The following is a 15,494-nucleotide window of genomic DNA, read 5'->3' as shown; positions in this document are numbered from 1 at the left end:
TATCATCCCAGCACTTTGGGAGGCCGAGGTGGGTGGATCACCAGGTTAGGAGATCAAGACCATCCTGGCCAACATTGTGAAACCCCGTCTGAACTAAAAATACAAAAATTAGCCAGGCGTGGTGGTGAATACCTGTAATCCCAGCTACTCGGGAGGCTGAGGCAGGAGAATCACTTGAACCAGGGAGTTGGAAGTTGCAGTGAGCTGGATCACCCACTGCTCTCCAGCCTGGCAAGATAGTGAGCTCAAATATATATATATATATATATATATATATATATATATATATATATATAGAGAGAGAGAGAGAGAGAGAGAGAGAGAGAGAGAGAGAGAGAGAGAACTGAGAAATCCCTCTTCCTCTTCCAGGGCCGCCTGTGAAAGCTTCCCCATGTAACACAGTGGTCCCCGCTGATGTCCCCAGGGAAGCGCACGGCTTTAGGGAGCATGGGAAACAAGCCGTTCTGGTCACTGTGGGGGAGGTAACTGATGCCCATACAGGAAGGAGCCTGAGTCAGGGAAGGGGCCAGGACCCAGCTGCCCTGCGGGACCCTCACGGCCCCACCATCACTCACTTTCACTCTGAAGAAATACCCGGCCTCCATACAAATGATCTCAACGGTAATCATCTCCTGCCCACTTGCCCACCCCCCCCCCCGCCCTCAGCTCACAAAGCCCTTTCTTCCCCGCTGTCTCAGTGGCTGCCACAACAAGCCTGGGACCTTGCACTGTAGAAATGTAGTCCCATTTCACAGATGGGCCCACCAAGGCTCGACAGATGTCAGTGGCAGAGCTGGAAGGAGAACCGGACAGGCCAGCATCAGGACCTCGGTCCTCAGTCTCTCCTCCCGCCGCCCCAGCTGCCCAAATCATCATTCAGGGGCTGCATGGAGCAGGGGTTAAAAGTCAGACCCAGCCAAGCGCAGTGGCTCACACCTGTAAGCCAAGCACTTTGGGAGGCTGAGGCGGGCAGATCAGTTGAGGTCAGGAGTTCAAGACCAGCCTGGCCAACATGGTGGAACCCTGTCTCTAAAAAAATACAAAAATTAGCTGTGTGTGCTGGTACACGCCTGTAATCCCAGCTACTTGGGAGGTTGAGGCAGGAGAATCACTTGAATCCAGGAGGTGGAGGTTGCAGTGAGCCGAGATTGCACCAGTCTGGATGATACAGTGAGACTCTGTCTCAAAAGAAAACAAACAAAAAGCCAGAAGCAGAGGACGCAGAGCCCAGTTCCATCACTTGTGACCTGTGTGACTTGAATTCTCTGGGCCTCAGTTATCAACAGAAATGGGTGGGGAGAGTACGGCAGAGATCTGTGTCTGAAAAGCACTTAGCCCGTCGTTACCATCATCCCATGGTCATCGCCCCGCTGCTGGACCACGGGGCCTAGGGTCCATGGCATCGGCACCACTTCTCACCCCCAGGCCGGGGGGCAGGAGGGAGATGGGCCATGCCAGCTACTGGGCATGGGAACCCACTTTCCCCAGAGCTGGAGAAGCAGGGGGAGTCACTGTGCCCTCCCCCAACACCTGGCCAAGGAGGGCCCAGCCATGGAGAGTTGAGGTAGGAGGCCTTTATTCATTTGAGGAGGGGAAGCCGAGTCCTGTGGAGATTCTCTGGGAGCTGCAGCATTCAAAGTGTCTGGGGTGAGTGGGGGTGGGCAGGACCCCCAGGCAGCAGAATCCCATCCCCAGACCAAGGGGCAGGGGAGGGTGTGTGTGCGTGTCGAGGGCCATAGCTGGGAACCTGCGTTCCCCTACCCGAGGACCATGGCCAGCAGGAGGCAGCGCTGTGGTGGAGGCGGGGGAGTGGGGAGTGGGTGGGGAGGAGGACGGCATGGGCCCCTCACACACTGACGGTGGCACTGGGGGGCAGTGTCCTTGTCGCCATGGCTGGGGCTCTGGAACCTGGGGCTGGTGAGGCTCCCTGGTCTCCATGGCTGGGGTTCTGGAACCTGGGGCTGGTGAGGCTCCCTGGTCTCCATGGCTGGGGCTCTGGAACCTGGGGCTGGTGAGGCTCCCTGGTCTCCATGGCTGGGGCTCTGGAACCTGGGGCTGGTGAGGCTCCCTGGTCTCCATGGCTGGGGCTCTGGAACCTGGGGCTGGTGAGGCTCCCTGGTCTCCATGGCTGGGGTTCTGGAACCTGGGGCTGGTGAGGCTCCCTGGTCTCCATGGCTGGGGCTCTGGAACCTTGGGCTGGTGAGGCTCCCTGGTCTCCATGGCTGGGGTTCTGGAACCTGGGGCTGGTGAGGCTCCCTGGTCTCCATGGCTGGGGCTCTGGAACCTTGGGCTGGTGAGGCTCCCTGGCCTCCTTTTCATATGCGTCCCTCCTCTGCCCTTCCTCCCCAGCAACAATGGTGCCCAGGGCACTGCCAGGTGAGCTTGCTGGTGGCTGTTGAGTCCAGGCGGAGAGTGGCCTCAGTGGTCCTCGGGCTGGTGGGGCTGGCTCCGTGGAGGCCGCCGACCCTGAGTTGAGGCTCGGACAGGTAAGGAGCAGGGGAAGGTGCACCTGGAGAAACAGCAGTGCTGGGGGCCCGCAGGGGTGTCCCCTCCACCTTGGCCCCAGTTCCAGGCCCTACACAGACACCTAGCCCCGCAAGGCCCTGCCCCCAGCTCCTCTGTGCTGTCTGGAGGCCCCTCCCTGCTGGTGGCTGTCACTCACTTCGTCTCTTCTGGCTTCCATCTTCTCCCCTCTCCTTCAACACCCTGTTCCCTCTCTACTGCTTTCTAGAAGCTTCCACACAGCCTCCCACCTTGACCCTCTTCTAGAATCTTCCACGCAGCCTCCCGCCTTGATGTTCTCCCTCCTTTGTTTCCCTTTTCACTGAGGTCGGTCTCAGCCCTCAGCCTCTTCCCCACCAAAGGGACTTGTGACACCTGCCCACAGCCCAGGGAGAGAGGGTGAGGGTCCCCCTTTAACCGTTTCAGGGGCAGTCCAGTAGGGCCTCTGGGTCAGGGACCCAGAGGGCGGGGGTAGGGATGCTCCTTAGAGCCATGCAGTGTGGTGGGGTAGGGTTGCGGTAACACGCATGGGTCAGTGGAGGGTACAGAGAAGACTTGTAGGTGCTGGGGCCATGTTTTCATGTGTCCCCATATTAGCCCGGGGGGTGTCCCTGGGTGTGGCTCTGTCAGTGCCCAGGAGCCTGCTCTGAGGCTGGACTCCGGGGCTGGGACACTCAGCACAGCGCTATACCCTGGGGTCTGAGCCTGGACTCACGGCCACCTTAGTGAGGGCTGGGGTGAGGCTACCTGCTCTGTGAACGGGGCTCTAGAGAGCCTCAAGCCCAAAGTAACCGCCACCCTGGACCATCCTGCGGGACCAGCCAAGGGGCTCCTGGAACCCAGGCTTTGGGACCAGCAATCTGCCTTCCTGTGACCTTGGGCCGAGGCTGCACCCACCTCTGGGCCTGGGCTGGTGGCTCAGACTCTAGAGGCTCTACTCAGAGGCCCTTCCTGTCTGTCTGTCTGTCTGTCTGTCTGTCTGTCTCTCTCTCTCTCTCTCTCGCTCTCTCTCTCTCTCTCTCTCGGGTCTCCCCGGCCACCCTCATCAGGAGAGACTCCTAAAGCTCCGAGCTTCCCATCTAATGCAGAATCAGTGGTGAGATGCAATCGAGCCTGGGGCTGGGCTGGGGGAGCTACCTGGCCAGAGTCAGGACCCAGGCCTTCCTGAGTCCTGGGGGGTGGGGGCTGCTGAGCCCTCGCTGGAGGGCTCCAGGGAGGAGGCAGCCAGCAACCCTGGGGCTCCCAGCCTGGCTCCTACCCTCCCTGCTCCTCTGTCTGGTCCCCAAGCCAGACCCTCCACCCGCTCTTCTCTCTCAGACCTCAGAGGCTCTAAGGAGGGGTGGGGGGCGACGGGGGTGGGCGACTGCAGGTGACCTCCTCGGGGGGCGGTTCGTAGATGCTGCAGCTGGGCGTGGAGCCCTGGCAGTAGATGTTGAGGAAGCCTCGGTACTCCTCTTGGTACGTCTTGTTCATGAGGCACAGAACCACGTTCTTGTCACACGCGCACGTCTGCTTGTCACACTCTGTCTTGTTGAGCTCACCTAGAGGGGGATGGGGGGGCAAAGCCTGTCGGTGAAAGGAGCAGGGCCCCCCAGGACCACTGCTGGGAAGGGGGAGCCCACACAGACTTGGAGAGTCCAGTGGCCCTCGAAACGTGGTCCCAGGGTGGCAGGACCAGCACCACCCGTGGGCCCCACCCCACACCTGCAAGGTCGGCAGCTCTGGGCTGGGGCCCAGCAATCTGTGTTGTAACAAGCTCTCTAGGTGACTCTGGTGCATGTAAAACTGGGGAACCACTGACATCTAACACAGTTATTGCATAGCTGGGGAAACTGAGCCCCAGAAAGGGGGATGGGTTTGCCTAAGTCACACAGAGAACTGAAGGCCCACCCTCAGGCCTGTTACTTTCTGCCACCCCAGACCTCTTCCCTTCACTCACAGAATCAGAGAACACCCACTCAAGAGGGAGTTATTGCCAGCTGCGGTGGCTCACAGCTGCAATCCCACCACTTTGGGAGGCCAAGGCAGGTGGAGGATTGTTTGAAGTCAGGAGTTCAAGACCAGCCTGACCAACATGGTGAAACCCCATCTCAACTAAAAATATAAAAAAATTAGCTGGCATGGTGGTGAACGCCTGTAATCCCAGCTACTTGGGAGGCTGAGGCAGGAGAATTGCTTGAACCCAGGAGGCGGAGGTTGCAGTGAGCCGAGATTGCGCTATTGCACTCCAGCCTGGGTAACAAGAGCAAAAATTTGTCTCCAAAAAAAAAAGAGGGAGTTATTGGTAAGAAATGAGTGAGAAAAACACTTGTCAACAGCTTAGTGAATGCCTAAGAGCCTAGCACAGGCTTTATGGAGGGCTAATGCTCCTGTGGCTTGTCCCTGTGCCATTGTTATAATTATTAGATTTCAGAGATCATCCTTAGGTGCACAGTAGAATCAGCTGGAGGGCTTGTTCAAACAAAGACTGCTGGACCTCACCCCTAAGTGTCAGATTCTGTAGGTCTGGGTGGGGCCTGATAATTTGCACTTCTAACAAGTTCCTGGGTGCTGCAGCTGCTGCTGTTGCTGGTTCAGGGAATACCCTTTGAGAACCTCCAACTCGCTCCATCGGTCTGCAAACCTTTCACACTTTCTATCAGCAAAATCTTGTCTCTTAAACGAAACTCTTTAAAGAAGGCTGATGTATCAGGACAGCCCCAGAAGACGCTGTTTAATGATAAAATACACTAAAGTGCCAGCTGAACCTCTCAGGGACTGTGTGACCATCACCTCTCAAGGCTGCTAGCTTTGATGGCCCCAGGGATCCCCAAAACCCAACGTGAAGGTCACTGCTTTTAGTCCGTTACCCTTGGTGGGTGGTGGGTGGGGGAGAATCTCTCTCCTCCAACTGCTTTAATAGGAGGACATCTGCTCTCTCAAGCCCGACCCTCCACCTCATGTTTGACCAGCAGAACGTGAGGACCACAGAGCTCTGGGCTTCCAAGGGGTCCCACATGTACCCCGTTCTCCACTAGACCCCTCCCCAGATGACAGGAGACTTGGGTGTCTTTGCAAAGTCAGCATTGCTTGTGATCTATTAGTAAGGAACAACTTGGTAGCGCCAGGTGAAGACATGGGGGCAAAGAGGGCCCAGGGGCTGCCCACAGGCTTGGCCAGGGGGAGTCCTGCCCCAGAGAGGGGCATAGAGTGGGGCAGGGCAGGGACACCTGGGCGCTGCTACCTGGATGCCACTTGCACTTACCTACATGTTGGGAAATAGTCACAGCCAGCTCATAGTAAATGAGGGGACCTGCCAGACCTGGTGCAATATCTTGGATTCCTGGAAACACTGGGTGTCCTCTGATGGAGCCACCTCTGCAGGTGGGGACCCAGTGACAGAACTGGAAGGAGAGTCTGCTCTGATCCAATCCCCTCAAAAGACCCATGAGTGAGGAGACGGAGGCCAGGCGGGGTTAGGTCTACATGGTGCAAGGAGCCAGAACCTGAGTTCAAACCCAGCTCTCCCAACTCGCAGGCCAGCATGTCTCAGCCTCTCCACAGAGCTGCAGGCTCAGAACCATCTGGGGAGCTGGCTGCAGGTCAGGTTCCTGGGCCCCACCCAGACCCACTGAATCAGAATCACTCAGAATTTGGAGGACAGGAGAACCAGGATGCCAATTCGAGGACTGGAGCATCAGAGCACCTCAGGGAGACGATCTAGAGCCACAGCTAGGCTGGTCAGATTTACACTGAGCAAAAAAGCAAAACCAAAATTAAAACACAGGATGGCTGGTTAAGTTTCAGTTTCAGGATGGGCTGGTGGCTCACACCCATAATCACAGGACTTTGGGAGGCAGAGGTGGGAGGAAAGCTGGAGGCCAGGAGTTCAAGACCAGCCTGGGCAACGTAGTGAGATCCCATCTTTACAAAAAAATACAAAAATCAACTGGGTGTGGTGGCACTTGCCTGTAATCCCTGCAACTCGGGAGGCTGAAGCAGGAGAATCACTTTAGCCCAGGAAATCAAGGCTTCAGTGAGCTATGATGGCACCACCATACTCCAGCCTGGGCAACAGAGCAGTCTTAGTAATTAATTACTTAAAATTTCAGGTAAATGTACATGTTTTAGTAAAAGTATGTCCCAAACGTTTCATTTTCTATAAATATTAATTAATTTTATATTAGCATTTAATTCTGAGTATCAATATGTTCCATGCAGTATTTAGGACACACTTAATATTAAACCATTTTTCATTATATATCTAAGATGTGAATTTCACTGTGCAGCCTGTCTTTCCTTTTTTTTTTTTTTTTGAGACAGAGTCTCACTCTGTCACCCAGGCTGGAGTGCAGTGGCACAATCTCAGCTCTCTTTAACCTTCACCTCCTGGGTTCAAGCGATTCTCCTGCCTCAGCCTCCTGAATAGCTGGAATTACAGGTGCCCGCCACCATGCCCGGCTAATTTTTATATTTTTAGTAGAAACGGGGTTTTCTCCATGTTGGCCAAGCTGGTCTTGAACTCCTGACCTCAGGTGATCCACCCGCCTCGGCCTCCCAAAGTGCTGGGATTACAGGCATGAGTCACCGCGTCCGGCCGGCAGCCTGTATTTCATCTAGCAAGGCTGTCCACCATCCCAGCACAGGCTGATGGAGCCGGCCACTCCCTTCTCAGGGGGCTCGGGTGGCAGGGGAGGGACTCACTGCAGACGATCTCAGTGTCATTCTCAATGGTATGGTCATAGTGGTCCACGTAGGGGTGGCAGCCCTGGTCAAAGAGTTCCTGGTAGCAGCAGTCGTGGGCGTGGCAGCACCTAGGGACCAGCAGAGGTGAGTGGACAGGCATGGCTGGGCTGGCCCATATCCCACCAGCACAGACCTCTGATCATGTATTCCAGTCTCTCACAACTCAAACGTTTGAACTGAAGCCTAGAGAGGGACAGTTACTTGTCCGAAGTCACACAGCCAAGCAGAGCTGGGGCCAGCACCCCAGGTTCTGATCCTCACAGCTTCAGTTTCATGGCTGCAGCCAGAGCTGCCCACCCCAGGACACATTCTCCCTTGTGTCTTTGTTCTATCCACAGGGCTCCCAGCTCTCCCCGCAGAGCCCTGGCTGCAGCTGTCGGAGGGGTCAGGGGCCTGTCTGGGTTTAAGTCAAGGTTAGAGGAGCATCGGCTATATGTAGAGGCTACCCCTGCCTGTGCCTCATGGCCAGGGAGGGTCAACAGGGACTGGTGGGTTGCAGGACAGGAAGCACAGGCAGCACGGCTGTCCCCGTCACCTCTGGTGGAGTGAATGTGCATTTGTTAAGCTTTCTGTGATACCAACTTGGTGCTGGCAGCTGTTGGGGAGATAGGAGCAGAAGACACGCATGGCTTCCGGGAACTCTCAGTCTGATGGAGGAGGCATAGTCCTGTCTTCCAGAGCCTCCCATCTCAGGCGGGCAGGGCTCCCAGCCCTTGCCTTTGCGGGGTGTCAGCTGTTTGACTGCTCTCCCATGTGTGTTTGGAGCAAGTCAAAAGTCCCTTCCTGGAGAGAGGAGGGGCTGAAACACCTCCAAGCCCATGACCTTGGAGATGGACAACGAAAGCGTCCGAGACAGTTTGGAAAGAACATGGTCAAAGAGCAGGCTCTGGCCGCCGACTCGTTAAAGAAAACAAATTCTTTGGGGAAAGAAAGTCTGCCCCTCTCAGGGATGGAGGTCAAGTTCAGTCTGACCTTCAGCTATCCTCATTTGGCTCCTGACAGGAGCCCAGCCTCTGGTACCTACCAGTCCACCTCATCCTTGGGCTCGCCACGGCCCCCCAGCCCACAGTAGCAGCCGTAGCCCACGAAGGACAGGATGGCGCTCCTCCCTGTGACGGCCTCCACCATGGTCTTCAGGTTGAGCAGGCTGCCGTGGGCTGCAGACAGAACTGCAAGAGAACCAGGGGGTGCTCTGAGCCCCCGCTCCGTGGGTGGCCGCTCCCAACCTCTCTCATCCTGAGAGTCTGGACTGATCATCCTCCCAATGCCTAGGGATACGTAGGGTAGGGGGAGAAGGCAGGAGGAAGCAGGAGAGGAAGCTGGGACAAGGAGGGTGGGCAGCTAAGCAGGAGGAAAGAAATCTACAAGGGACCACGTGTGGGGTTGCAGTGAGCTTTCAATGGGTTCATGGATGGAAGGGGCTTGGGACAGTGCCTGGCATGGAGCAAGCCCCCAGCAAGGATGGCCTGCATTGTTTACGCAGGGCTGCAGGGCTTACTGCAGGGATGTGAGTGTATCAGGTGTGTGTACACTCACACGCACACACCTGATACACTCACACTCACTCCCACATGCCTGATACACACACACTCACCCACACACACACCTGATACACTCACACACCCACACACACCTGATACACTCACCCACACACCTGATACACTCACCCACACACACCTGATACACTCACACTCACCCACACACACCTGATGCAGTCACACACTCACCCACACACCTGATACACTCACACCTACACACACACCTGATACACTCCCACTCACCCCCACACAACTGATACACTCACACCCACACACCTGATGCACTCACACACCCACCCACACCTGATACACACACTCACACACACCTGATACACTCACATCCACACACACCTGATACACACCCACACACACCTGATACACTCACACTCCCATACACCTGATACACACACTCACCCACACACACCTGATACACTCACACTCACCCACACACACACCTGATACACTCACACTCACCCACACACCTGATACACTCACACTCACTCCCATACACCTGATACACTCACCCACACACCTGATACACTCACACTCACCCACACACACCTGATACACTCACACTCACCCACACACCTGATACACTCACACTCACTCCCATACACCTGATACACACACTCACCCACACACACCTGATACACTCACACTCACCCACACACACACCTGATACACTCACACTCACCCACACATACCTGATGCACTCACACTCACCCACACACACCTGATACACTCCCACTCACCCACACACCTGATACACTCACACCCACACACACCTGATACATTCCCACTCACCCACACACACCTGACGCCCACACACACCTGACGCACTCACACACTCATCCCCACACATACTTGATACACTCACACTCACCCACACACACCTGATACACTCACACACTTGTACACTCACAGCCTCATGCATTACAGATGCACTGACATACAAAATGCAACCAGGGGAGAATCAGGGGCCTGGCCTGAGGCCACATCGACATTCGCACTCCAAGTGAAGGAATCCAAGTCCACGTTCAGTTGGGCTGAAGGCTCTGCCCCTAGCTTGGGCTGAACTCAAGTGGTAGCCTTCTAAATAATAGGTCATTTTGCCTGAATGCAACCAGCCCTCTCTCGTGTCTGGCCACATGGAAGCTTACTTTTGTTTTTGGCCTTTATTTCTTTTCCTCAAGCCAGACTGTGTTCTGGGAGGTTAACAGGCTGCATGAAAGGCCAGCAAGAGGCCCAGCCAATGGTCCGTGGAGCCGGGGCACCCGCCACATGAATGATGTCGGGACACGTGGCAGGGTCAGGTTTCCGTCAAGAGCCTCACGCAACAGTCCTATGGGGCAGCTGCCCAACACAACGCCCTGGGTACCACCCCCAGAAAGAAGCCCCTGACCTCCCACCACTCTGTGGTACACAGACACCCACCCTACACACACACACACACGCGCGCACACACACACACACACACACCCCTGCAGATCTATGCACCCTACATCCATAAGGACACTCTGGAGACACACACCCCAACTAACACATGCTCACATGAAGAGACACAAATGGGCTCACACTCAGGCGCCTGCACTGTCACATACCTATGCATGTTGCACACATAGATATCACCACATGCTCACACCTACACACAGATGCCTGCATCTGCCTGCACACAAAATCATTAACTCCTGTCTGATGGACACACACTGATACACACTCAGGTACACAAATGCCCAGTCAACAATAGCATTTTATGATGCTTGCTCAGCTCTGCGCCTTGCCCCACTGGGGCTCATAAATGCCTGTTTACAGGTGGCTGGAGGGGTAAACAGTTCCAGAATTAGGTGCAGCCTGCTGGGCTGAGCCAGGAAGCAGAGGCCCAGAGAGAGGAAGGAACCTAGGCCAGTCAGTGAAACCATAACTCAGGCACCCAAGGTCAAGGGAGACAGGCCAGGAGCGGGAGAGAAGGAGGAGTCCCCCTGGCATCGTTACTTACCACTGCCAGCGAGGATGGCCATGGCGAAGAACTTTTTCATACCCAGGCTAGACCTGAGGGAGGATGAAACCCAGAGCCTAAGTCCATCCCCTCCACCCCTGGCAGAGCGGGACCTGCTGCTGCCTTCCCGAGCCTCGTGACAGGTGTCATCAATGCTGTCTTTTGACGTCCTAGTTCCTGCTCCTAGTGCTATCATCAGCACCTGCCCAGCCCCACCTGGAGGAGCACACCCCAGATGGCAGAGCCAGGAGGCACCAGCATCTCTTTGCCCCCAACTCTGGCAGGAGCCCCCTCCACACATCGGCCTCCAGGACAGGAAGCCCGCTGTCTCAGGCCAGACCTCCCATGCACATGCGAGGGAGTCCAGGAAGGAAGTCACATGACCCAGCCTAGCAGCTGAGTCTCAAACCCAAAGCCAGGAGTCCTGAGTCCCTGGATTCCAGTCCCAGCACTGCTTCCAAAATGTGTGACCTCAGCCTCTCTGGGCCACAAGAAGGTTGTGGCCTCACTCTCTTTGGGCCACATGAGTACTGTGTGAGGGTTGACTACATGATCCCAAAGGCCCTTCTAGTGCTGGAAATGCAGTGACCATCTCAGTCCACCATGCTGACTCTCAGAGCTCTCCTTTCTGGAGAAAGGGATTCTAGGAGCCAGTCCCTTACCCCCGTCCCTGCCCCTCCCTGGGAGATTCCATCTCAGGGCAGCAGGCACCTACCTGGAGTTTCTTGAAGGACAGGAGGCCCTGAAGCTTGGGCCCCTCCCCACAGAGGGGCATCTACCCAGCACCTTCTTTTTGAACCCTTTGGGGTTGGCCTTCTCCCCTTCTGCCATGTTCCAGGTTCTGGGGGGCCAGCAACATAGGTCTTGAAAGGTCTGTGATGCACTCCAGAGGCTGCAGGGAGCTGGCCCCAGCTTCACACTGCCTCACACACAGGCCGGGGAGTGCCGGGGCAATGCCCCTGGGCAGGAGGCAGGTGACACATGCCCTAGAAAAAGGAGACTCCACCCCCTCCTCCCACCCCCACAGTCCTGCCCACAGCTGACTGGTACAGTCCCCACCCCCGGGCACTCTGGCCTGCCTGACTGGGGGGTTTATATACCTGATAGGAGAATTGGTCTCTCGCCAGGCATCCGAAAGGAAATTAGCTTAAAGGCCTTTCTTTCTCCATCTGAAAGATGTTAAAGAAAAAAAAAACTCACTCAGTGACACTTGTTGAAGCAAAGTAAGGCAGCTTTTGTTCAAAGGGGCCATGGGGTCAGGTGTAGGGACACGGCAGTGGGTTCTGCAGCGGGGAAGAGAGACTGGACTCAACTGCAGGTGCAACAGGGAAAAGCGGGAATTGATAGCCAAAGAGCAGGGTAGGGTTCGAGGGTGGGAAGTTATCCAGAAGCATCAGGCGTCTTCGGGGGTTGGGGAGACTCTGGCTAAACCGACGCAGCACAATTCCTGCTGAAGGCAGGTGGGTTGCTCAGACACCACCTTGGGGCCCTGGAGGATGAGGAACGCAACCAGATATGGAGGACAAAATTGGGGATTCTCCCTAAACCAACTTAGCAGGGTTGTGCCATTGTCAGATTTGCCCTTGTAGGGGGCACAGTTACATCTGATGGAGAGGCTGGGGGCGGGGCCTGGTTGTCAGCACCATTTGCCTTTTTTGAAGAGGGGGTGGTGTGTAAGAGAAAGATGGGGCTGGAGAAAATCCAAGGGGGTGTGAGTTTTGGGAGCCCCTGTCAAGGCTGGGCCACCCGGGCTGAGCCTGGGAGTTGAGCAGTCGCAGACGCACTGATAGAGCCTCCCATGCCAGCTCCCCGACTTCCCAGCTGTGAGACCTTGGCAGGAAAGCTCCCTTCCCTGGTCTCTGAGTCCCCAGCTGTAAGTGCACATAACAAGGGCTCATGGAATGAGGATGATGCTCATAGAAGTGGGGTGGCATGTGGTGAGGGGCGGGCGTCGATGCCCAGATAAAGATCTGATTGTTACAAAGTAGAGACCTGGGCCAGCATGATCGCTCACACCCGCAATCCCAGCACTGTGGGAGGCCAAGACGGAAGGATTGCTTGAGGCCAGGAGTTTGAGACCAGCCTGGGGAATGTAGTAAGACTCCATGTGTACAAACGACAACAAAGTAGGGCCTGATCTCCAGCTTGGGGAGGATTATGATGCCGGGAGGGGAGGGCAAGGGAGGTGGGCGAAGAGGACTCTTAGACGTTCACACTGCAGATAACCCACTCACCTTCAAGGTGACCCGTCTCGATGTCCTCAAACCTGCTGACAAGGGGCAGAAGAGACCCCTGGGGCTTCCCTTCCTGCCCTTAGCTTTGCCAGCCTCCTCTTCTGGTTGTACCAAACCACAGTCCACATGTCATCCCCCCACCCCCACCCTTCCTCTGCCCATCTTCCTTTCTGTGGATCCAGGTCCGTCTCCTCTCCTGGAAGTTTTCCCGGAAAAACCCCACTGCCTCCAATCACACGTCCTTGTTTGGGAGGGCATTCATTTGCATTTGGTGATGCATTCCTTTGTAGCTACCTGTATATGTTTTGGTTTGTGAATCTTGACACTTCCCTCAGACTGGGGATCCAGGAAGGAAGGGGCCTTTGTTTCTTCCAAAAGCCCAGGGCTTCCCTCTTGGGACGAGGCTGCATCTGCCTCATTAGGCTGGGAGTAATTGGAAAACAAGACTAGTCTCTGCCTTCACTTGTCTGCACAAAATTTGGCTTCTATCTTTCTTCCATTTTTGCACGCACCACTTAGTGATGTCACCACACTCCAAAGAAGGAAGTATGGAGAAGTAAGGCCCAGTACGTTCAAATTCTGAAGATACAGCCTCCAACCTGCAGATAACTAGAGCCGCTTCGACAGAGGTCGAGGAGGCCAAGGCTGGGGCCGGGGACCCCTGAGAGCCTCTGAACAGCATCATTGCTATTTTCTCAACTGGAACTGCCACTGGACACGCTGGTTGGGCTGGTCCTCAGAGAGGCTTGATCCTTGAGGGGGAGGATGGGCTCTTCCCTCTCCCTCCCCCTTCCCCCTACCAAGCTCAGGGTGCTCAATAGCGAGTCAATATAAACTGGTTGACCCAGTCATTCCACTTCTGGGACTGCAAACCAAGATGCCAACTTGAGTTGCTCGTAGAGACAGAAGAGCGACACCAAAGGGATGTTTTCTTGACGCCCTCCCCAACCCCACTGGAAGCAACTTAAATTAGGGGATTAGTTAAGCAAATCATTAGCCATCCATCCATAATCATGTTTTCAAATAATATTTGCTGATAAAAAAATAAACACCCTGTACTACAAGGTAATAGCATTTTAAAAAGGAGTTGGTATACACATGCATACAATTATCTAGAAGGATACATTGTAAAAGCATTAGTAGCAGACGTCTTTAGACAGTGGAATAACTGGTGCGTTTTATTTTTTTATTTGTAATTTTTGGTATTAAAATGAATGTAAGAATACATAATGAAATGGTCAATTTCCTTGAAAGACACAAAGTCACTCAATTGGAAATAGCGGTGTATCTATGCAAGGCACTGAATGTGTAGTTTAAAACCTTCCCATAAACAAACTCCTGCTCCAGATGGCTTCACTGGTGAATTTGACCAAATACTTAAGGAAGAAGTAACACCAATTATATGAGTTTGCTAGGGCTGCCATGACAAAAGACCACAAATGGAGGGGCTTCGTGTAGAAATTGAGTCTGGAAGTCCAAGGTTAAGATGCTGGCAGGGCTGATTTCATTCTGAGGCCCCTCTCCGTGGCTTGAAGATGCCACCTTCGTGCCGTGTCTTCACGTGGCCTTTCCTCTGTGCTTGCGCATCCCTCGTGTCTCTTCGTGTGTCTAAATTTACTCATCCTATAAGGCACCAGTCATATTGCGTTAGAGTCTGCCCTTGATCCCACTTAATCACCTCTTTAAAGGCACTGTCTCCCAATACAGTCATGTTCTGAGGTACCAGGGTTAGAGTTTCAACTTACAAATCTGGGTGAGGGGGAAAAATGGACCCCATAACACCAATTACACACAGATTCTTCCAGAAAATTTAGGCAAAGGAAATGCTTCCCAATTCATTCTACTAAGCCAACATTGTTCTAATTAATACCAAATAAAGTGCTGGTTCTAATACCAAATAAAGTCTAATACCAGATAAAGACATTACAAGAAATAAAAACTACGAGTATGATTCTTCATCAACATAGATTTAAAAAAATCTTAACAAAATATTGGCAAACAGGCAAATGCTGTCGAACAAGCAAATATACCATGACCTAGTGGGGTTTATCCCAGGAATAAAAGGTTGGTTTTCGCATGAAAAATCAGTCAATGTAATATACCATACTAATAGACTAAAGAAGAAAAGCCATATGATCATCTCAACAAGTCCAAGAAAACAAAACAAACACCATTTGACAAAATCAAACATCCATTCCTGATTTTAAAAACTGTCTGCAAACTGAGACAGAATAGAACTTCCTCAACTTGAAAAGGGGTATCTATGGCCGGGTGCTGTGGCTCACGCCTGTAATCCCAGCACTTTGGGAGGCCAAGGCAGGTGGATCACCTATGATCAGGAGTTCGAGACCAGCTTGGCCAACATGGTGAAACCCCGTCTCCACTAAAAATACAAAAATTAGCCAGGTGTGGTGACACATGCCTGTAATCCCAGCTACTTGGGAGGCCGAGGCAGGAGAATCACTTGAACCTGGGAGGCAGAGGTTGCAGTGAGCCAAG

General features: G+C 54.1%; 1 protein-coding gene across 1 annotated transcript; it reads right to left on the bottom strand.

The window, feature by feature from the left end:
• Positions 1 to 3,777: 3,777 nt before the first annotated feature.
• PLA2G2F (phospholipase A2 group IIF) lies at positions 3,778 to 11,018 on the bottom strand. The gene is made up of 4 exons (XM_012439772.2): positions 10,762 to 11,018; positions 8,252 to 8,396; positions 7,186 to 7,295; positions 3,778 to 4,043 (listed from the first exon to the last, which is right to left on the bottom strand). Exons 1-4 carry the CDS (start codon positions 10,955 to 10,957, stop codon positions 3,832 to 3,834), a joined length of 663 nt encoding a protein of 220 aa, XP_012295195.2. The 5' UTR covers positions 10,958 to 11,018; the 3' UTR covers positions 3,778 to 3,831.
• Positions 11,019 to 15,494: the final 4,476 nt, after the last annotated feature.

The sequence above is a fragment of the Aotus nancymaae genome, unplaced genomic scaffold, assembly GCF_030222135.1.
Source record: "Aotus nancymaae isolate 86718 unplaced genomic scaffold, 86718_ANA_hifiasm-v0.15.2.pri h1tg000053l, whole genome shotgun sequence".
In the NCBI taxonomy this organism is placed as follows: domain Eukaryota; kingdom Metazoa; phylum Chordata; class Mammalia; order Primates; family Aotidae; genus Aotus; species Aotus nancymaae.
The sequence above is the reverse complement of the archived record's forward strand: the minus strand, read 5'-3'. Positions and strand labels throughout refer to the sequence as shown.